The sequence below is a fragment of the Scyliorhinus torazame genome, chromosome 10 (genome assembly GCF_047496885.1).
Source record: "Scyliorhinus torazame isolate Kashiwa2021f chromosome 10, sScyTor2.1, whole genome shotgun sequence".
NCBI classification, from domain to species: domain Eukaryota; kingdom Metazoa; phylum Chordata; class Chondrichthyes; order Carcharhiniformes; family Scyliorhinidae; genus Scyliorhinus; species Scyliorhinus torazame.
This window is the reverse complement of record NC_092716.1, coordinates 142,366,501-142,389,505: the sequence shown is the minus strand read 5'-3', so window position 1 is coordinate 142,389,505 and position 23,005 is coordinate 142,366,501. Positions and strand designations below refer to the sequence as shown.

Below are 23,005 nucleotides of genomic sequence, written 5' to 3'. Positions count from 1 at the left end.
ATTTGCAGATGACACTAAAGTTGGTGGAGTTGTGGACAGTGCGGAAGGATGTTACAAGTTACAGAGGGACATAGATAAGCTGCAGCGCTGGGCTGAGAGGTGGCAAATGGAGTTTAATGCAGAAAAGTGTGAGGTGATTCATTTTGGAAGGAATAATAGGAAGACAGAGTACTGGGCTAATGGTAAGATTCTTGGCAGTGTGGATGAGCAGAGAGATCTCGGTGTCCATGTACATAGATCCCTGAAAGTTGCCACCCAGGTTGAGAGGGTTGTTAAGAAGGCGTACGGTGTGTTAGCTTTTATTGGTAGAGGGATTGAGTTTCGGAGCCATGAGGTCATGTTGCAGCTGTACAAAACTCTGGTGCGGCCTCATTTGGAGTATTGCGTGCAATTCTGGTCGCTGCATTATAGGAAGGATGTGAAAGCAGAGGTGCAGAGGAGATTTACCAGAATGTTGCCTGTTATGGAGGGAAGATCTTATGTTAGAGAAGGTTAAGAGGTGACTTAATTGAGGCATACAAGATGATCAGAGGATTGGATAGGGTGGACAGTGAGAGCCTTTTTCCTCGGATGTCTAGCACGAGGGGACATAGTTTAAAATTGAGGGGAGATAGATATAGGACAGATGTCAGAAGTAGGTTCTTTACTCAGATAGTAAGGGCGTGGAATGCCCTGACTGCAACAGTAGTGGACTCGCAAACACTAAGGGCATTCAAATGGTCACTGGATAGACATATGGACGATAAAGGAATAGTGTAGATGGGCTTTAGAGTGGTTTCACAGGTCCGCGCAACATCGAGGGCTGAAGGGCCTGTACTGCGCTGTAATGTTCTATGTTCTAGGTCTAGGACGGGTAAGAGGCCGGCTGCGGCCAAGGTGCTCAGGGGGTTTATGGACCAGATGGGGGGAGTGGATCCATGGAGGTTTGCCAGGCCGCTGGCCAGGGAATTTTCCTTTTTTTCCCACGTCCATCGAGCCTACTCCCGGATAGATTTTTTTCATTTTGAGTAGGGCGCTAATCCCGAAAGTGGAGGGAACGGAATATTCGATCATAACCATCTCGGACCACGCCCTGCATTGGGTGGAGCTGGAGTTGGGGGAGGAGAGGGACCAGCGCCCGCTGTGGCGCCTCGATGTGGGACTGTTGGCGGATGAGGGGGTGTGCGGGCAGGTGCGGGGGTGTATTGAAAGATACTTGGAGGCCAATGACAACGGGGAGGTGCAGGTGGGGGTAGTCTGGGAGGCGTTGAAGGCGGTGGTCAGGGGAGAGCTAATCTCCATTAGGGCCCACAGGGAGAAGAGAGAGAGGAGGGAGTAGGAGAGGTTGGTGGGGGAGATTTTAAGGGTGGACAGGAGCTATGCAGAGGCCCCCGAGGAGGGGCTACTTAGGGAACAACGGAACCTCCAGACGGAATTCAACCTGATGACCACGGGGAAAGCAGAGGCACAGTGGAGGAAAGCGCAAGGGGCGGCGTATGAGTATGGGGAGAAGGTGAGTCGGATGCTGGCATATCAGCTTCGTAAGAGGGAGGCAGCGAGGGAGATTGGTGGAGTTAAGGATAGAAGGGGGAATACGGTGCGGAGTGCGGTGAGAATAAACAAGGTATTTGGGGACTTCTATGGGGATCTGTACAGGTCTGAGGCCCCAGCGGGTGGGGAGGGGATGCGACGATTCCTAGATCAGCTGAGGTTCCCGAGGGTGGAGGAGGAGCAGGTGGTTGGTTTGGGGGCACTGATTGGGCTGGAGGAGCTGGTTAAAGGATTGGGGAGCATGCAGGCGGGGAAGGCCCCAGGGCCGGATGGGTTCCCGGTTGAATTTTACAGGAAATACGTGGACCTGCTGCTAGTGAGGACTTTTAATAAGGCGAGGGAGGAGGGGACCTTGCCCCCGACAATGTCCAGGGCGCTGATTTCTTTGATCTTGAAGCGGGACAAGGATCCATTGCAATGTGGGTCATATAGACCGATCTCGCTCCTCAATGTTGACGCTAAGTTACTGGCGAAGGTGCTGGCTACGAGAATTGAGGACTGTGTCCCGGGGGTGATTCATGAGGACCAGGCGGGATTTGTGAAGGGTAGGCAGCTAAATACTAATGTGTGGAGGCTCCACAATGTGATTATGATGCCCTCGGTGGAGGGGGAAGCAGAGGTAGTGGCAGCTATGGACGCGAAGAAGGCCTTTGATTGGGTAGAGTGGGAGTATCTTTGGGATATGTTGCGGAGGTTTGGGTTCGGGGAGGGGTTCATCAGTTGGGTCAGGCTTCTATACAGAGCCCCTGTGGCGAGTATGGCTACGAACCGGCGGAGGTCGGAGTACTTTCGGCTATACCGGGGGTTAGAGGCAGGGGTGTCCCTTATCCCCCTTGTTTGCGCTGGCAATTGAGCCGCTGGCCATGGCACTGAGGGAGTCTAGGAAATGGAGGGGATTGGTTCGGGGGGGGGAGAGGAACACCGGGTGTCGTTGTATGCCGATGACCTGTTGTTGTATGTTGCGGATCCAGTGGAGGGGATGGCGGAGGTCATGCGGATCCTTAGGGAGTTTGGGGACTTTTCGGGGTATAAACTAAACGTAGGGAAGAGTGAGCTCTTTGTGGTGCATTCAGGGGACCAGGGAAGGGGGATAGACGAGCTACCGCTGAAGAGGGCGGAAAGGAACTTTCGGTACCTGGGGATCCAAGTAGCTAGGAGTTGGGGGGCCCTGTACAAGCTCAATTTGACGCGGTTGGTGGAGCAAATGGATGGGGATTTTAAAAGATGGGATATGCTGCCACTCTCACTAGCAGGTAGGGTGCAGTCGATCAAAATGACGGTCCTTCCGAGGTTTCTCTTTGTGTTCCAGTGCCTTCCCATTTTGATCCCCAAGGTCTTTTTCAAACGGGTAAGCAGGAGCATCATGGGATTTGTGTGGGTGAATAAGACCCCGAGGGTGAAGAGGGTGTTTCTGGAGCGTAGCAGGGACAGGGGGGGGGCTGACGCTGCCGAATCTATGTGGTTATTATTGGGCAGCCAATGTGGCGATGATCCGAAAATGGGCAATGGAGGGAGAGGGGGCAGCGTGGAAGAGGCTAGAGATGACGTCCTGTGTGGGCACGAGCCTGAGGGCACTGGTGACGGCACCGCTGCCGCTCTCGCCGCCAAGGTACACCACGAGTCCGGTGGTGGCGGCGACACTGAAGATCTGAGGGCAGTGGAGGCGACACAGGGGCGAGGTGGGAGCCTCGGTTTGGTCCCCGATTCGGGAGAATCATCGGTTCGTCCCGGGAAGGATGGATGGGGGGTTTCGGAGCTGGCATCGGGCAGGGATTAGAAGAATGGGGGACCTGTTCATTGATGGGACATTTGCGAGCCTAGGGGCGCTGGGAGGAGAAGTTTGGGCTACCCCCGGGAAACGCTTTCAGGTACATGCAAGTGAGGGCGTTTGTGAGGCGGCAGGTGAGGGAATTCCCGCTGCTTCCGGCACGTAGGATTCAGGACAGGGTGACTTCGGATGTATGGGTTGGATAAGGCAAGGTTTTGGCGATTTACCAGGAGCTGCAGGAATAGGAGGAGGCCTCGGTGGAGGAGTTAAAGGGCAAGTGGGAGGAGGAGCTCGGGGAGGAGATTGATGAGGGTCTGTGGGCTGATGCCCTGAGTAGGGTTAATTCTTCCTCCTCTTGCGCCAGGCTCAGCCTAATACAGTTTAAAGTTACCCGCAGAGCGCATATGACATGGGCGAGGTTGAGTGGGTTCTTTGGGGCGGAGGACAGATGTGGGAGGTGCTCGGGGAGCCCAGCAAATCATGTCCATATGTTCTGGTCGTGCCCGGCACTGGATGGGTTTTGGAGGGGTTTTGCGAGGACTATGTCCAAGGTGGTGAACGCCCGGGTCATTCCGAGCTGGGGATTAGCATTATTTGGGGTATCGGACGAGCTGGGAGTGCAGGGGGCGAAAGAGGCCGGTATTCTGGCCTTTGCGTCCCTGGTAGCCCGGCGGAGGATTTTGTTACTGGAAAGATGCGAAGCCCCCTAGTGGGAGCTTGGATCAATGACATGGCAGGGTTCATCAAGCTGGAGAGGATAAAGTTTGCCTTGCGAGGGTCTGTGCAAGGGTTTTTCAGGCGATGGCAACCGTTCCTAGACTATCCCGCGGAGCGTTAGGAGGAGGTCAGCAGCAGCAGCCCAGGGGCAGGGGGTGGCGTTTGGGTTAAAGTGGGGGGTTTCCCTATTTGTATTTTTTACTGTTATATGGGGGGTTATTGTATATGAGGGAAATCCAATGTATAATTTCTGCTTGTTGTGTTTGTTGCTTCTTTTTTCTTGTTGGGGGGGGGGGTGTTTGTTGAAAATTTGTTGAAAAATTTGAATAAATATATTTTCCACAAAAAAAATCACCACTAGTCAGCTCTCCCTTTGAAAAGGGAGAGCAGCCTATCATCTGAGACTAAGGCGACTTTACTTACTTAATTTGTAATATTTATACACACAGACACACAGGTAGACACAGACACACACAAATATAGACACTCAGACACACACACACAGTGGAAAGGGTGGCAGAAAGGGAAAGAAAATATTAATAAAAATAAAAGTATAAAGATCTTTTATACATTGGAATGGCTTCTGGTTAGTGACTCTCTAAAGTTCAGCCTTCGTTTTAATATTTTATACAGAGATGGTTTTCTCTGGCAAGCTTGTCTAACTTCCTCTACAGACTCAGCGTCATTTCAGCGTCACAGCAAAGGATGTGCCGGACACTCGCTGCTTTCAGAACAATAGAGCACTTCAGCAAGCAGGAGAATGAGAGTGAGAGGAGAGAGAGAATTGCCACACAGTGTTCTGACAAGCACGGGGCAGCACGGTGCCACAGTGGTTAGCACTGCTGTCTCACAGCGTCAGGGACTCGGGTTCAATTATGGCCTTGGGTGACTGTCTCTGCGGAGTTTGCACTTTCTTCCCGTGTCTGCATAGGTTTTCTTCGGGTGCTGTGGTTTCCTCCCATAGTCCAAGGACGTGCAGATTAGATGAAATGGTCATGCTAAATTGCCCCTTAGTGTCTCGGGATAAGCGGGTTAAGTGTGGTTACGGGTTGCAGGGATAGAGGGTGGGAGCCTGGTTAGGGTGCTCTTCATGAAGGTTGGTGCAGACCCGATGGGCTGAATAGCCTCTGTCTGCACTGTAGGGATGCTATGATTCTAAGCTGGGTGTTTCAACTGAGTCTTCTGCTTAAAAGCACATCCTGGTTATGGCTCCCCGAGATAAAATAATAAAATAACTTAAAAGAAACGGAACAAAGGCAATCAACAGGAAGTAAACAGGAAGTGTATGCTTAAACAGCGTAACAACAAACGCTGTGCCTTCGGATATGTCGCCAAGGTCTTACATAGATACATGGAAGATAGGAGCAGGAGGAGGCCTTTTGGCCCTTCGAGCCTGCTCCGCCATTCATCACGATCATTGCTGATCATCCAACTCAATAGTCTAATCCTGCTTTCTCCCCATAGCCTTTGATCCCATTCTGCCCAAGTGCTATATCCAGCCGCCTCTTGAATACATTCAAAGTTTTAGCATCAACTACTTCCTGTGGTAATGAATTCCACATGCTCACCACTCTTTGTGTGAAGAAATGTCTCCTTGTCTCTGGCCGAAATGGTTTACCCTGAATCCACAGGCTGTGACCCCTGGTTCTGGACACATCTATCATTCGCAACATCTTCCCTGCATCTACCCTGTCTAGTCCTGTTAGAATTTTATAAGTCTCTATGAGATCCCCCCTCATTCTTCTGAACTCCAGCGAGAACAATCCCAACCTAGTCAATCTCTCCTCATATTACAGTCCCGCCATCCCTGGAATCAGTCTGGTAAACCTTCGCTGCACTCCCTCGAGAGTCTTCACCCGATGCCTGTGTCAATGTATTCAATGTTGTGTATTTTATGCTTGCCCTATTACGTATTTTCTTTTCATGTACGGAATGATCTGTCTGAGCTGCATGCAGAACAATACGTTTCACTGTACCTCGGTACACGTGACAATAAACCAATCCAATCTAAGGGCCAGAAAATAGATGGGAAATAGGAGAGAGACTAGGATAGACCCTTGGGAAACACCAGAGGTATCAAAATATCTACTGACATGGCGAGCAACCAGGAGTGACAGTTGGACGATTGGTACTTTAGTGTGAATAGGGTGCATGGTGCAGAACAGTGTGTATCCTGGACAGGATCGGCTCTGACAGGGGGATCAGAGAGAAAATTGAGAAAGATACAAATTGAGGGCTAGGGCCCAGGGTCACAGCAGAGGCAGCGAATGAGATTGTCTCAATCTTAATGACAAAGAACTCCATGAGTTCTCACTAAACTCCTCTCTCTCTCTTTACATCCTCAGTTCCGCTGCTGCGGGAGCAACAACTCAAAGGACTGGCAGGAGAGCCGGTGGGTGAAGGAGAAACTCTCTGGAGAAAGAATTGTGCCCGACAGCTGCTGCAAAACTGTCACCAATGGGTGTGGCAAGAGGGACCATCCATCCAACATCTACAAGGTGGAGGTGAGTGTGAGGAGGGATTCGGACCATCTGGAGGGGGGGGGGGGGGGGTCTGACCATCAATGTTTAAGTCTATCCAATACCTTCTTATCAATTTTAAACCCTTTGAGTATCTGATACACCTTCTGTGTCACTATTACCTGGGAAGAATCTGCTTCCTTGATAAAGAGAGATGGGAAGTGTTCAGTTACTTTCTCAGCTATGTCCCCTGTTTCCATGTGTAAATCCCCTTCAAAGTTCATCATTTATTTTCATTTTATTCATTTACAGGATGTACATGTCACTGGTTTATTGCCTATCCCTAGTTGCCCTTCAGAAGGTAGTGGTGAGTTGCCTTCTCGAGCCGCTGCAGTCCTCGAGGTGTAGGTACACCCACTGTGCTGTCAGTGAGGGAGTTCCAGGATTTTGCCCCAGCTATAGTGAATGAACAGCGATATATTTCCAAGTCAGGGTGGTGAGTGACCTGGAGGGGAATCTCCAGGTGATGGGGTGCCCAATTATCTGACACTCTTGTCCTTCTAGATTAGTAGTTCCCAAGTTTTTCAGTAACAGGGCACACTTCACTGAGACAAACAATTCCATGGTGCTGCCACTTAGACCCTAGTGAAACCTGGAAATGGTCTTCGCAAAGGAAGTGGTAATCTGGAAATCGCCCCCCTTCCCCCAAAAGGTTAGAAGCCTCTCAAGGCTGTGAATAATAGATTTTAGTTTGATAAGAGTATCAAGATCAATGGGAGATCTTGAGATGCAGTGGTAGTGTCCCTATCTCTGGTCCAGAAGCTCCAACTTCACGACTTGATGGCCATGAAAGGTGTGTCTGTAACCTTGCCAAACGCTAGTCCTTCCATTATACCCGATGACAGCGCTAAGAGCAGAAGAGTTTCCTGGTCAGCCATATTGCAGAAGGCAATGGCAAACTACGGCAGAACTGTGCTCAGTACCAATCCAATGGAAGTCCATAGTTGCCAACTGCCCTGCTAGGGCTTGTGCCTGAAAAAGCATATAAAGTGCTAAAAGTAAATGTCAGCATTTCAGGGATAAATCCGCCATGATGTAATTAAATACTGGGATAGGCTCAAGGGACTGAGTGGAATTTCAGTTTAATTGAGAAATGCTGCTGTGTCCTGTGAGTCTTTGTTCATCAGAGATTCATCAAACCGACTTCCGGGTGCGGCGATGACCAGCTGAGTCGCACGTTTCGGCAGCTCCCGGTGGAACGGACTTTTGGGCTCTTAATAAGAGCCCCAACGGCAATTTTAACGGCTAAAAGTACTGTGCGGTGAACCAGAAGGGAATCCCCCCTGGATATGGATGAAAAAAGGAGAGGAAGGTGGCCGGATTGTGGTGGATCCTTTAGAGCAGCGGCAAGGAAGGCAAGCAAAAACCAAGATGGCGTCGGAAGGTGGCAGTTTAATATGGGGCCCTGAACAACACGAGTTTTTGAAACGTTGCGTGGAAGAACTCAAAAAGGAAATGAAGAAGGAGCTGTTGGCCCCGATATTACAGGGATCGAAGGGCTAAAGAAGGAGCAAAAGACCTAGGAGCGAGAGCTTCGGGTTGTGAAGGCAAAGGCTGCCGAAAATGAGGACGACATACAGGGCCTGGTGGTGAAGACGGAGATGCACGAGGCACACCATAAACGATGTGTGGAAAGGCTGGAGGCGCTGGAAAACAACGCGAGGAGGAACAACCTAAGGATTCTTGGTCTTCCTGAAGGTGCGGAGGGAGCGGACGTCGGGGCATATGTGAGCACGATGCTGCACTTGTTAATGGGAGCGGAGGCCCCGGCGGGTCCGCTGGAGGTGGAGGGAGCATACCGAGTGATGGCGCGAGGACCGAGAGCAGGAGAAATTCCTAGAGCCAAAGTGGTGAGATTCCTCCGTTTTAAGGACAAAGAGATGGTCCTTAGATTTCATAGAATTTACAGTGCAGAAGGAGGCCATTCGGCCCATCGAGTCTGCACCGGCTCTTGGAAAGAGCACCCTACCCAAGCCCACACCACCCTATCCCCATAACCCAGTAACCCCATTCAACCAACACTAAGGGCAATTTTGGACACCAAGGGCAATTTAGCATGGCCAATCCACCTAACCCACGCACACACGGGGAGAACGTGCAGACTCCGCACAGACAGTGACCCAGCCGGGAATCGAACCTGGGACCCTGGAGCAAAGAAAACTCGGAGCAGTAAGTGGGAGAACGCGGTGATCCGCGTATACCAAGACTGGAGTGCGGAGGTGGCGAGAAGGAGGGCGAGCTTTAATCGGGCCAAGGCGGTGCTTCACAAAAAGAAGATAAAATTCGGAATGCTGCAACCGGCAAGACTGTGGGTCACATATCAAGGGAGGCACCACTACTTTGAGACGGCGGATGAGGCGTGGACTTTTATCGTGGAAGAAAAATTGGAATGAGCGGGTTATTTTAAAAAAAGAACGTTTGAAACAAAGTGGTGGGGCGAGTATGGGGGGTGAAGAGGGGGGTAAAAAGGGGGGAAAGAGGAGTTTTATGTTGTTAATCCTGCGATGTGGTAACTTTTCTCTCTTCCACAGGAGGTGGTGGGGGAGGAAAGGAGGTGGAGGAGATGGGGCGTTGACCATTGGGGGCGGGGTCAAGGGGGAAGCGCGGGCTCGGTTCCCGCGCTATGATAATCATGGCGGGAATAGGGAAGCAGGAAGGAGGGGGCGTCGCACGGTGCGAGCCGAGGTCACGGGGGAAGCCGAGGTCGGCCAGAGTTTGCTGACTTCTGGGAGCAACATGGGGGGTGTAACTACGCTAGTGGGGGATCTAGCGGGGGGGGGGGTGGGAACTATTGGGCTGCTGCTGCTGGGGAGAGGGGGGAGATGGTATGGGGTGGGATGGGCGGGGGGGCACCGCCTGGGGGGGGGACACAGCTGCGTGGGAACCGGGTGAGGAGCTGGGAAAAGGGGATGGCTAATCGACAAGGGGGGGGGGGGTAAAAAGCCCCCCAACCCGGCTGATCACGTGGAACGTGAGAGGGCTGAACGGGCCGATAAAGAGGGCACGGGTACTCGCACACCTTAAGAGATTCATCAAACCCATAAACAATGTGCTCTGCATTGCCCCATGTCGATTTTGAGGGGTACAAATTTCAGAAACAATTCACAATGTCAGTCAAGATAGCTGCAAATTGTCTCAGCTGCTCTTACCTTTACACCCACGCTCAGCTCGCTGAAGTCTTGATTTCATCCCCCACACTCTTCCCTAATGTCTTGCTTATTTTATCCCACTCTCCTCAACAATGTTTTGTTACTGTACCCCAACACCTCGTTGATGTCTCCAGTTTTACCGCCCCACACCCTTCACCAAAATATTCAGTGCAGCCTCTGAAGATCTGCTCTAAGTCCACTTCCTCACAGAAATCTTGCTTTATACAGCCAGCTGAACTCACTGGAGTCGGGCACTTGCTACTCACCTGTTGCTGAAGTACCTTTAGTTACAGTCACACTTTCCTACCTGAAATCGCACTCACTGCACCCTGCTGTTCTGGCCGAATTCTTGCTCTTTATAGAATGGCTCTCCTCACTGAAGACTCTCCCTCCATCCCTACTTTCCTCACTGAAGACTCTGCTTGCAGCCCTGCTCTCCTCACTGAAGACTCTCCCTCCAGCCCCCCTTTCCTCACTGAAGACACTCCTTGCAACCCATCTCTCCTTACTGAAGACACTCCTTGCAGCCTCACTCTATTCGCTGAAGACTCTCCCTGCAGTCTCCTCTCCTAACAACTCGCTTTTGAAAATCCTCAGTGTTGTCTGACTTTTAAGTTTCACTCTCTTGGCTGCGTCGCCACTCTTTATACACAACTACCCTCGATTTACTTTCACTCTTTAAACACCGCTGCAGATACCCATGCAATTTCACATCCAATTGCTCAGTCTCTATGTTTCATCTGGACCCGGTTCAGACTCCCTGACCCAGACACGGAACTCCCTTTCCAACGGAACTGTGCCAGTCTCAAAATGCAGAAATTTTGTACCTTGGTGCAAAATCCTTTTTAAAAAAATATTTTATTGAGGTATTTGAAAACTTTTATAACAGTAACATAAACAATGACATCAACATGGTAAAATAAACATTTCCTCCCCCAGCCCAATCTTCATACACCTCAACCATACAACAATCCGCCCCCCCCCCCCCCCCCCCCCCCGGAATACTGCATCTGCTGACATTTTAATTTTCCCCGAGAAAGGCGACGAACGGCTGCCACCTCCGGATGAACCCGACCATTGACCCTCTTAAGGCAAACTTTATTTTCTCGAGACTGAGAAACCCAGCCATGTCACTAACCTAGGTCTCTACGCTCGGGGGTTTCGAGTCCCTCCACATTAACAAGATCCGTCTCCGGGCTACCAGGGAGGCAAAGGCCAAGACGTCGGCCTCTTTCGCCCCCTGAACTCCCGGCTCTTCCGACACTCCAAAGATCGCTACCTCCGGACTCGGCACCACCCGTGCTTTTAGCACCGTGGACATTGCCTTCGCAAATTCCTGCCAAAACTCTCTAAACTTCGGGCATGCCCAAAACATGTGGACATGATTTGCTGGGCTTCCCGCGCACCTCACACATCTAGCCTCAAAGCCGAAGAATTTACTATCCTAGCCACTGTCATGTGTGCCCGGTGGACTACCTTAAATTGTATCAGGCTAAGCCTGGCACATGATGAGGTATTAAACCTGTTTAGGGCATCTGCCCATAGACCCGCCTCTATCTCTCCTCCTAGCTCATCCTCCCACTTGCCCTTAAGCTCCTCCACCGGGGTTTCCTCCACCTCCGAAAGCTCCTGGTAAATATCCAATACCTTCCCCTCTCCCACCCAGGTACTGGAAACTACTCTATCCTGTATCCCCCGTGGCGGCAGCAGCGGAAAGGCCGGTACCTGTTTTCTCAGGAAGTCTCGCACCTGCAAATACCTAAAACCATTCCCTGCTGGCAATTTAAATTTATCCTCCAAAGCTTTCAAGCTGGGAAAGTGCCCCTCTATAAATAGATCCCCCATCCTTCTAATTCCTGCCCTCTGACAACTCCGGAACCCGCCATCTAGCCTACCCGGTACAAACCTGTGGTTATTATAAATCGGGGTCCAAATCGATGCTCCCTCCACTCTCTTATATCTCCTCCATTGCCCCCAGATCCTCAGAGCCGCCACTACCACCGAACTTGTGGAGTATCAGGCAGGCGAGAACGGCAGAGGTGCCGTTACCAGTGCTCCGTAACTGGTGTCTTTACATGACGCCGCCTCCATCCGCTCCCATGCTGACCCCTCCTCCACTACCCAATTCCTAATCATGGCATATTAGCCACCCAGTAGTAGTTGCAGAGGTTTGGGAGCGCCAACCCACCCTCCCCCCGACTGCGCTCCAGCAACACTCTCTTCACTCGCCCACACAAAGCCCAAAATAATCTTATTCACCCGCTTGAAAAAGGCCTTAGGGATGAAGATGGGGATGCACTGAAAGGCAAACAGAGATCTGGGGAGGACCATCATTTTCACGGTCTGTACCCTCCCTGCCAGTGATAGCGGGAGCATGTCCCATCTCTTAAAGTCTCCTTCCATTTGTTCTACCAACCGGGATAGGTTTAACTTGTGCAGTACCTCCTGTTCCCGGTCCACCTGGATTCCCAGATATCGAAAGCTCTTCCCTCCAATTCTAAGCGGCAGCTTTCCCAGTCTCTTCTCTGGCCTGGATCGCGAACATCTCGCTTTTCCCCATGTTCAATCTATACCCCGAACAATTGCCAACAGAACAGAACATACAGTGCAGAAAGAGGCCATTCGGCCCATCGAGCCTGCACCGACCCACTTAAGCCCTCACTTCCACCCTATCCCCGTAACCTAATAACCCCTCCTAACCTTTTTGGTCACTAGGGCAATTTATCATGGCCAATCCACCTAACCTGGACGTCTTTAGACTGTGGGAGGAAACCGGAGCACCCGCAGGCAACCCACGCAGACACAGGGAGAACATGCAGACTCCGCATAGACAGTGACCCAGCGGGGAATTGAACCTGGGACCCTGGCGCTGTGAAGCCACAGTGCTATCCACTTGTGCTACCGTGCTGCCAAATTCCCCCACAATTCGCATTACTTCCCCCATCCCCTCCAGCAGGCCCGAAATGTACAAGAGCAGGTCATCTGTGTAGAGCGAGACCCGGTGTGAACCAGCCCTTTCCAGTTCCTAGAGGCTCTTAACGCTATATCCAATGGCTCTAAGGCCAGAGCAAACAGTAACGGGAGAGGGGGCACCCTTGCCTCGTCCCTCGGTGTAGTTTAAAATACCCCGACCTCAGCCGGTTCGTACACACTCGCTACTGGTGCCTGATAGAGCAACTGCACACAGTCAATCAAACCACCTACCTTACCGGCGGGACTGGCGGCGCGGGCGGGCTCCGGGGTTCTGGGGGGGGGGGGGGGGGGGGCGTGAGGCGATCTGGCCCCGGGGGGGGGGGGGGGTGCCCCCGGTGGCCTGGCCCACGATCGGGGCCCACCGATCCGCGGGCGGGCGGGCGGGTGCCGTGGGGGCACTCTTTTCTTTCCGCCTCGGCCATAGCCTCCGCGATGGCCGATGCGGAAGTGAACCCCACCCTACGCATGCGCGGGGATGATGTCAGCAGCCGCTGACGCTCCCGCGCATGCGCGGACTTCCGCCGGCCGGCAGAATCCCTTTGGCCCCGGCTGGCGTGGCCTTTCCTGCCGGCCGGCGGCGCGCCAACCACTCCGGCGCGGGCCTTGCCCCTCAAGGTGAGGGCTTGGCCCCTAAAGGTGCAGAGAAATCCGCACCTTTGGGGCGGCCCGACGCCGGAGTGGTTCCCGCCACTCCATCCCGCCGGGACCCCCCGCCCCACTGGGTAGGGGGGAATCCCGGCCCAGGTTCAACAATGCATCCTTTCTCACCGGACTGGACACACACTGCTGTAGAAAATTCTCCTGAACCCACTCTAGAAATTGTCGTCCTCTGCCTTTTCCACGACTATTACTCCTGTCTATTCAGATTATTAAAGTGCCGCATTATAACTACTCATTAATTCTTGCTCCTCTGTGCAATTTCCTTGCAGAATTGCTCCTCTGTATCTTTCTCACTAGTTGGAGATGTGTAGACCACACTGAGCAATGCAACTGAACCCTTTAAATTCCTTAGCTGTAGCCAAATACGTTCAGTCCTTGAATCTGGGACATCCTCTTTCTCCAGCACTTGTAATATTTGCCTTAATCAATACTCCCACCCCGCCCCTTTTTTGTTTCCTTCTCTATCTTCCCTGAACACCTTGTATCCAGGAATATTTAGGTCCAGTCCTTCCTTTACATGGCCAACTCTCTGGTATCGTCACATCATGTTTTTAAATTAAAAAAATCTTTATTGTCACAAGTAGGCTTACATTAACACTGCAATGAAGTTACTGTGAAAAGCCCCTAGTCGCCACATTCCGGTGCCTGTTCGGGTACACAGAGGGAGAGTTCAGAATATCCAATTCACCTAACAGAATGTTTTTCGGGACTTGTGGGAGAAACCGGAGCACCCGGAGGAAATCTACGCAGACACAGGGAGAACATGCAGACTCCACACAGACAGTGATTCACGTGGCTAACTGCACCTGCAGCTCATTATTCTTATTTAATCACACATATAGGCGCAATAATCCTCATTTAGACTTCATTATCTTTCCTCTTACTCTGACTCCACCTTAGCATAGGATGGGAACTAATATCCCTCTTCCCCAATTCTCTGCACCAGAGAGTACTGCTCTCTGATACTGCCCCCCTGCTTCCCCAGCCCTGCCCAGTTAGTTTAAACGAACCCAACAGCATAAGCACACAACTCCACCTGGAACACAATCCTGGCTCCATTTAGGTGCAACACATCTAGCCAGAATAAGTCTCATCTCCCATGCAACTGATCCTCATGTCCCAGGAATCTAAATTTCCTGCACCATCTCTCAGCCACACATTTATCTGCTCCATCCTCCTGTTTCTAAACTCACCAGCCTGTCAGCTCCTTCCTAGCTCCTGTTACGGCACCCTAGTGCATGGTCAATTCCAGCCCCACAGGCCTGGAATCCCAACACAAATGAATTAACCAAAATCTTTGTCCCTTGGTTGCCCAATAATTTAGTCACCAGTTTTGTAAGTTTGTAAATAAACAATTAATGTTTGTTTATAACAGAAATAAAGATGAAATATGCAGTGATTATAATGGAATAATGGCAATCTAATCTACTACTCCCCCGTTTAACTGTCCCACCCTCTACCCACACAAGACAGAACAACACAGAGGGGTGAATACAATAAGGGTTAAGGGCAAAAGATAAGAGTCCTTGCTTCAGTTGATGATTTCTTCAGTGCACCTTCGTCCCAATATGAGTGGGTTTAGAGTCTTTAATGTGGCAGCTCATATTAGTTTTCCTGCAGTTTTTAAAACACTGAACTCAAACCTTTACTGGAGAGACCGAAACTTTGTTTCCTCAGACTTTGCTCTCAGCTTGTGGGTTATCTTCAGGAATCAAACATTCGCAGGCTTTTGTAGAGAAAGAGTTGGCTGGATCTTTTCATGCAGACGCTTAGCAGTCATTCTTCCTGGAGAGAGTTCAGCTGGGTCATAGATACATAGAATGACAGGAGCAGGAGGAGGCCTTTTGGCCCTTCGAGCCTGCTCCGTCATTTATCACGATCATGACTGATCATCCAACTCAATAGCCTAATTCTGCTTTCTCCCCATAGCCTTTGATCCCATTCTCCCCAAGTGCTATATCTAGCCGCCTCTTGAATATATTTAATGTTTTAGCATCAACTACTTCCTGTGGTAATGAATTCCACAGGTTTACCACTCTTTGGGTGAAGAAATGTCTCCTTACATCTGTCCAAAATGGTTTACCCTGAATCCTCAGACTGTGACCCTTGGTTCTGGACACACCCACCATTGGTAACATCTTCCCTGCATCTACCTTGTCTAGTCTCATTAAAATTTTATAAGTCTCTTTGAGATCCCCCTCATTCTTCTGAACTCCAGCGAGAACAATCTCAACCTAGTCAATCTCTCCTCATATGACAGTCCCGCCATCCCTCGAGAGCAAGAACATCGTTTCTCAGAGAAGGAGACCAAAACTGCACACAATAATCCAGGTGTGGCCTCACCAAGGCCCTGTACAATTGCAGCAACACATCCCTGCTTCTATACTCAAAATCTCTCGCAATGAAGGCCAACATACCATTAGCCTTCTTTACCGCCTGCTGTACCTGCATGCTTACCTTCAGCGACTGGTGCACAAGGATACCCAGGTCCCGCTTCACACACTCCCCTCTCCCAATTTACAACCATTCAGGTAGTAATCTGCCTTCCTATTTTTGCTTCCGAAGTGAATAACCTCACACTTATCCAAATTATACTGCATCTGCCATTGATTTGCCCACTCGCTCTACCTGCCCACATCATGCTGTAGGATCCCTGCATCCTCGTCACAATTCAACCTCTCACCTAACTTGGTATCATCTGCAAACTTTGAATGTTACATTTTGTTCCCTCATCCAAATCATTAATATATATTGTGAATAGCTGGGGTCCCAGCACCGATCCCTGTGGTACCCCACTAAGTTACTGCCTGCCAATTTGAAAAGGACCCATTAATCCCTACTCTTTGTTTCCTCTCTGCCAACAAGTTTTCTATCTACCCCAATACATTTCCCCCAATCCCATGCGCTTTAATTTTGCACAATAATCGCTTATGCGGGACTTTGGCAAACGCCTTCTGAAAGTCCAAATACACCACATCGACTGGCTCCCCATTGTCAACTTATTGGTTACATCTTCAAAGAATTCCAACAGATTTGTCAAGCATGATTTTCCCTTCATAAATCCATGCTGAATCTGACTGATCCTGCTACTGCTTTCTAAATGTTCCGCTATAAAGTCCTTGATAATGGATTCAAGCTTTTTCCCCACTACCGATGTTCGGCTTATTGGTCCATAATTCCCTGCTTTCTCTCTACCTCCCTTTTTGAATGTTGGTCTTTCACCTCTGCTGCCAGAATTCAAACAAAGTAAAAATGGTACCAGGTGGCTCTGAAGTTCATTCCAGAGAGACAATATTCAATCACCACCAGTGACCGGGCAGAATACAGCCTCTTTGGCTCATCTATTGGCCACCAGCCAAGTCAATCAACCCAGGTCATCACTGATGTCAGTCAAACCATCCTGGAATCTACTTGTTTGAATTAAAAGCAGCCCAAACCTCTGGAGTCTGCTGGTTGGAATTACAGACAGCTTCATGCAACCTTAGGGACACAGGACAATCTTCAGTTTGAACCAGCCCAAGCTTCTACTTGAATTAAAGGCAAAGTCCGCATTAAAGGCACAGGCGCACTAATCGTCCATTTACAAAAATTGTAATAGCAAAAATAAAAGGCACAACCAGGGTTTAAACAGGAGGATCTTTACACTCCTAAATTCTATCTGCAGGACCTTATCCCTCTCTCATCTATGTCAGTGGTACAAATGTGAACCATGACCTCTGGCTGTTCCCCCTTCCCTGGGTATCTTCCAGTCATTCAGATACATCTTTGACCCTGGCACCAGGAGGCAACAAACCATCCTGAATTCTTGTCTGTAGCCACAGAAACATCTCTAACTATTGAATTTCCTATCGCTATTGCTTTTGCAATCTTCCTCCATGGACTTGGTTCTAGCTGCTCTCTCCAGAGGAATCATCACTCTCATCAGAATTCAGAACGGAATACTGGTTAGAGAGAGTGAGGTTCACTCAGAGGACTCCTGCACCACGTGCCTGGAATGCCTGGCAGCTACCCATTCCCTATCTGCCTTACAAATCCTTAAACTACGGAGTGATTAATAATAATAATGATCTTTGTTGTCACAAGTGGGCATACATTAACACTTCAATGAAGTTACTGTGAAAAAGCCCGAGTCGCCACATTCCGGCGCCTGTTCGGGTACACAGAGGGAGAATTCAGAATATCCAATTCACCGAACAGCACGTCTTTTGGGATTTGTGAGAGGAAACCGGAGCACCCTGAGGAAACCCACGGAGACACTGGGAGAATGTGCAGACTCGCACAGACGGTGACCCAAATGGGAATCGAACCTGGGACCCTGGCGCTGTGAAACAGTGCTAACCACTGTGCTACTGTGCTGGTTACATCTATAAGTGTGCTATCCAGAAAACTCTCAACCACACAGATGCACCACGGTGGCATCAGTGGCTGCACAACCCAGAGTTCGATCTGCTGCAACTGATGACATTTACTGTACATGTGGTTATCCAGGAAAGAGAAATACCCTGGAGTTCACACATGAAACAGGATGCACACTCCATTGGTTGACGCTGTCCTGCCTTTATTTAGTCGGCTTTATCCCCAGTTTCTGTAGCTCATCCAAATGACTGAAGTCCTCATACCTGGCAGCATTCTGATAGAGCTCTGCTCTCTCTGCCTCAGTACTTTTGTGATGCAATAAAATTGGAATCCCCAATATGACAGAGTTGTGTTTTTTTTACAGGGGGGCTGCATCACCAAGTTGGAGGGGTTTATCATGGCCCACTTGAAGATTATAGGAGCAGTGGGAATAGGAATCGCCTGTGTCCAGGTAAGAACACAATTGGCAAAGGCATGGATTGGGGCTGAGACTGGGAGAGTGAGCTGACTGAGTGAACACAAAGACTGACATGCGAAAGAAGTCCTAGCTTCACCCACTCACCTCAGGATCAGTCTGAGTGTCTGGGTCTCCTGGCTCACAATGTTCCCTTTTAACCCACGACACCTGCTGCTAAACCAACTCTTTCCCCAACCAGATCAGAAACATGTCAGAGCTGAAATAATCAGGAAGGGTAGGCTCGGTTAATGCCCAATGGACAGACACTGCTAATCCCTGCACATCTGGAAGCTGGGAAATAACCTGATAGTTCTTCATCCAAGGACTCAATAAAAAAAGAGCCATGGCAGCAAGGAGTTTCCAATTTGTGGAGAGAAGGTCTCGGTGTGGAGCTCTGTGTGGTCTCCCTTCGGTCCCAGTGTGGAGCTCTCCACATGATCTCAGTCTGGAGGTCACTGTGTGATCTCCCCTCGGTTTCACTCTGGAGTTCTCCACATGGTCTTCTCTGTCTCAGTGCGGAGCTCACTGTGTTATCCCCTCGGTCTCAGTGTGGAGTTCACCACGTGGGGTCTCCTCAAAGTGTGGAGCTCATTATGTGCGCTACTTGGTCTCACTGTGGAGCTCACTGTGTGCCCTTCTTGGTCTCACTGTGGAGCTCATTGTATGGCCTCCTCAGTCTCAATGTGGAGATCACGGTTTGGCCTCCCCTTGGTCTCAGTATGGGTTCTCCACATGGTCTCCTTAGTCTCAGTTTGGAGAACACTCTGTGGTTCCTCCTCAATTTCAGTGTGGAGCTCAGTGTGGCTCCTTCTTGGTCTCAGTGTTGAGCTGAGTGTGTGGCCAACTCTTGGTCTTGGCTTCACAGTCTTGATGCCATTCTGGTGTCATTGCTGACAGAGTGGGTGACGTACTAATGGAGACTAAATAAAGCTGATGTGATGTTCTTTTCTTTGCAGATTTTTGGAATGATCTTTACCTGCTGTCTGTACAGGAACCTGAAGGCAGACACTCCCTATTAGAGTCAGGCCTTAAGGCACCTTCCTCACTGCATTCACAGCTCAACTTTCCATAAGTCTGATTGCTATCAGGGTTGTCAGATGAGAGGCAGTTCATTATTCATCCAGACTCAGGATCCCCTCCATCTTCCGTCCTCCACATCGGGGAACCCCCCCCCCCCACCACCATCTGTTCCCCACACTGAGACCCCTCCACACATCGGGGTCCCCTCCCACACCCGTTCCTCACACCGAGACCCTCTTCCCTCCTCCCCACCCCCACCTGCTCCTCACACCGGGAACCCCTTCTCCACCTTGTCCCCAGCTTCTATAACATAACTCACACTGTCTGATCAGGGTGAGGCCCCACTGTATCGGAGATGGTTCTGGGAATTTGGTTCCAGCCTTGAGATAGCCACATGACCAAGTGAACTACATTCCTTGGTAATGCCTGGCTTTCCCAGGGAAACAATGCACTGAAAACTGGCTGTACATTAAAACTTCTCATAGAATTCTCCCCTTGAAACCTCCAAAGTGAGACCATCTAGGAATAAAGTTCTGGGCTTCACTGGCACCTCCAGCCTGGAGTTGTTCAAAAGGATGCTATCATTCTCTGACAATGCCGAGTGCCCACGTGACGCATCAGCAGCCTCTCCTCCTGTTATCTTGGCTTGATTTCACTGGCCAATGAAGGGTCTCTAACCCCACCTCCACCTCATCATACACCCCCAGTTTACACTCCTGATTAGTTCCACCCACACCCAGCCCCACCACTGTGCGAACACTAGTATCGCCAGTGACTGCCTGCTTATTTAGTACACACCCTGTACAGGATGAAGAGTGGTTCCCTGCAGCCAGCCCCAGATACGAGAAGCAGGACAATGAATGTGTCACTCAGGAGTCATAGCCTTCTTGTGGTGTCTGATGTAAACACATACACAAGCAATAACTCAGAAACTGGACCTGGGATGGTGCCTCAGATCACTGCTGTCCTCACACTGCTTGTCGGGGAGAATGAGGGAAGTGCAGTGGGAGAGATAGTTAACAATACAATTAACATTTAAACTGGCAGCTGTAAACTTGCTGATTCTGTGTTCGTGCTGGCTGTGCCTTGTGATCTCTCTGGGGAATTGCGGTTCCCAGTCACTCTGTGTTAAAGGTGCTGTGGGGCAGAGAAAGTCACCAGAACCCTGTGGCTCTCTGTCCCTCCCTCTAACTTTCTGTTATATGACTGTAGCTGTCAGTGATTACAGTGGGGGACTTCCCCAACCCTGTATTTTTATATTTACTGTAGAAAATAAAACCAATCTAACCCCAGTGTGTCTGAGTGAGAAAGAAGATACACACTCACAAACACTGCACACACCAGCCCTCAACAACATATCGGACATAGTCCTCCCTAACAGTAACAGCCTGTGCAGTAAACAGTATGTAATTATAAATTAAACAAGGTCTATTTACACAGTAAACAGGGTCTAGAGGGTCTTTTACACAGTACACGGGGTCCATTTACGCAGTACACCGGTCCGTTTATGCAGTACACGGATTCCGTTTACGCTGTACATGGATTCCGTTTACGCTGTACATGGGGTCCGTTTACAGAGTGTACAGGGTCTGTTTACAGAGTACACAGGGTCTGTTCACACAGTACACAAGATCTTTTTACACAGAAAACGGGGTTTGTTTACACAGCAAACGGGGTCTGTTTACACAGAAAATGGGGTCGGTTTTCACAGTACACGGGGTCTGTTTACACAGCACCGCGGGGTCTGTTCACACAGTACGCGGGGTCTGTTCACAGTATACAGGGTCTGTTTACACAGTACATGGGCACGTGGGGTCTGTTCACACTGTACGCGGGGTCTGTTTACACAGTACACAGGGTCTGTTTACACAGTACGCGGGGCCTGTTTACACAGTAAACGGGGTCGGTTTACACAGTACACGGGGTTTGTTTACACAGCAAACGGGGTCTGTTTACACAGAAAATGGGGTCGGTTTTCACAGTACACGGGGTCTGTTTACACAGCACCGCGGGGTCTGTTCACAGTATACAGGGTCTGTTTACACAGTACATGGGCACGTGGGGTCTGTTCACACTGTACGCGGGGTCTGTTTACACAGTACACAGGGTCTGTTTACACAGTACGCGGGGCCTGTTTACACAGTAAACGGGGTCGGTTTACACAGTACACGGGGTCTGTTTACACAGTACGCAGGGTCTGTTCACACAAGAAATTACACAGGTCACGGGGTCTGTTTACACAGTACATGGGGTCTTTTTACACAGAAAACGGGGTCTGTTTACACAGCAAACGGGGTGTGTTTACACAGCAAACGGGGTGTGTTTACACAGCAAACGAGGTGTGTTTACACAGCAAACAGGGTGTGTTTTACAGTACGCGGGGTCTGTTTACACAGTATGCAGGGTGTGTGTACACTGTACATGGAGTCTGTTTGCACAGTACGCGGGGTCTGTTTACACAGTCTATTTACACAGTAAACAGGGTCTATTTACACAGTGAACAGGGTTTATTTACACAGAAAACAGGCATACCCCTCCATAACAGTAACAGCTTGTGCAGTAAACAGTATGTAATTATAAAGTAAACAAAGTCTATTTACACAGTAAACAGATTCTGGAGGGTCTATTTACACAGTACACGGGGTCCATTTACAGTACACTGGGTCCGTTTACAGTACACTGGATCCATTTGCACTGTACACAGGGTCTGTTTACACTGTACACGGGGTCCGTTTACACTGCACAGGGTCCATTTACACTGTACACGGGGTCCATTTACACAGTACACGGGGTCCGTTTACACTGTACATGGGGCCCGTTTACACTGCACAGGGTCTGTTTACACAGTACACGGGATCTGTTTACACAGAAAACGGGGTCTGTTTACAGTCTATTTACAAAGTAAACAGGGTCTCTTTACACAGAAAACAGGGTTTATTTACACAGTAAACAGGGTTTATTTACACAGTAAACAGAGTTTACAGGTTTATTTATACAGGAAACAGGGTCTATTTACACAGTAAACAGGGTTTACATAGTTAACCAGGTCCATTTACATGGGAAACAAGGTTTATTTACACAGGAAACTGTTTATTTACAAAGTAAACATTGTCTACATAGTAAACGGTCTATTTACCCAGAAAACAGGATCCATTTAAACAGTAAACAGGGTTTATTTACACAGGAAACGGTCTATTTACACAGTAAACATGGTCCATTTACATGGGAAACAAGGTTTATTTACACAGGAAACAGGGTTTATTTATAAAGTAAACAGTGTCTACATAGTAAACGGTCTATTTACACAGAAAACAGGATCTATTTAAACAGCAAACAGGGTTTATTTACACAGAAAACAGGGTCTGTTTAGGGTCTATTTACACAGTGAACAGGGTTTATTTACACAGAAAACAGGCATACCCCTCCCTAACAGTAACAGCTTGTGCAGTAAACAGTATGTAATTATAAAGTAAACAAAGTCTATTTACACTGTAAATAGATTCTGGAGGGTCTATTTACACAGTACACTGGGTCCGTTTACAGTACACGGGATCCGTTTACACTGTACACAGGGTCTGTTTACACTGTACATGGGGTCCGTTTACACTGTACACGGGGTCTATTTACACAGTACACGGGATCCGTTTACACTGTACATGGGGCCATTTACACTGCACAGGGTCCGTTTACACTACACGGGGTCCATTTACACTGTACATGGAGTCCGTTTACACAGTGCACGGGATCTGTTTACACGGAAAACGGGGTCTGTTTACAGTCTACAAAGTAAACAGGGTCTCTTTACACAGTAAACAAGGGTTATTTACACAGAAAACAGGGTTTATTTACACAGTAA

The 23,005-nt window shown here is 49.5% G+C and overlaps 1 protein-coding gene across 1 annotated transcript in view; it reads left to right on the top strand.

Moving 5' to 3' along the window:
- LOC140430951 (CD151 antigen-like) overlaps window positions 1–20,441 on the top strand; it is a 104,578-nt gene extending 84,137 nt beyond the window's left edge. Inside the window, exons 6-8 of the mRNA XM_072518790.1 lie at window positions 6,361–6,519; window positions 18,037–18,123; window positions 19,086–20,441. Of these exons, the coding sequence (XP_072374891.1) occupies window positions 6,361–6,519; window positions 18,037–18,123; window positions 19,086–19,148 (309 nt within the window). The 3' untranslated portion in view covers window positions 19,149–20,441. The remainder of the gene's footprint in view (window positions 1–6,360; window positions 6,520–18,036; window positions 18,124–19,085) is intronic.
- The last annotated feature ends 2,564 nt before the right edge of the window (window positions 20,442–23,005 follow it).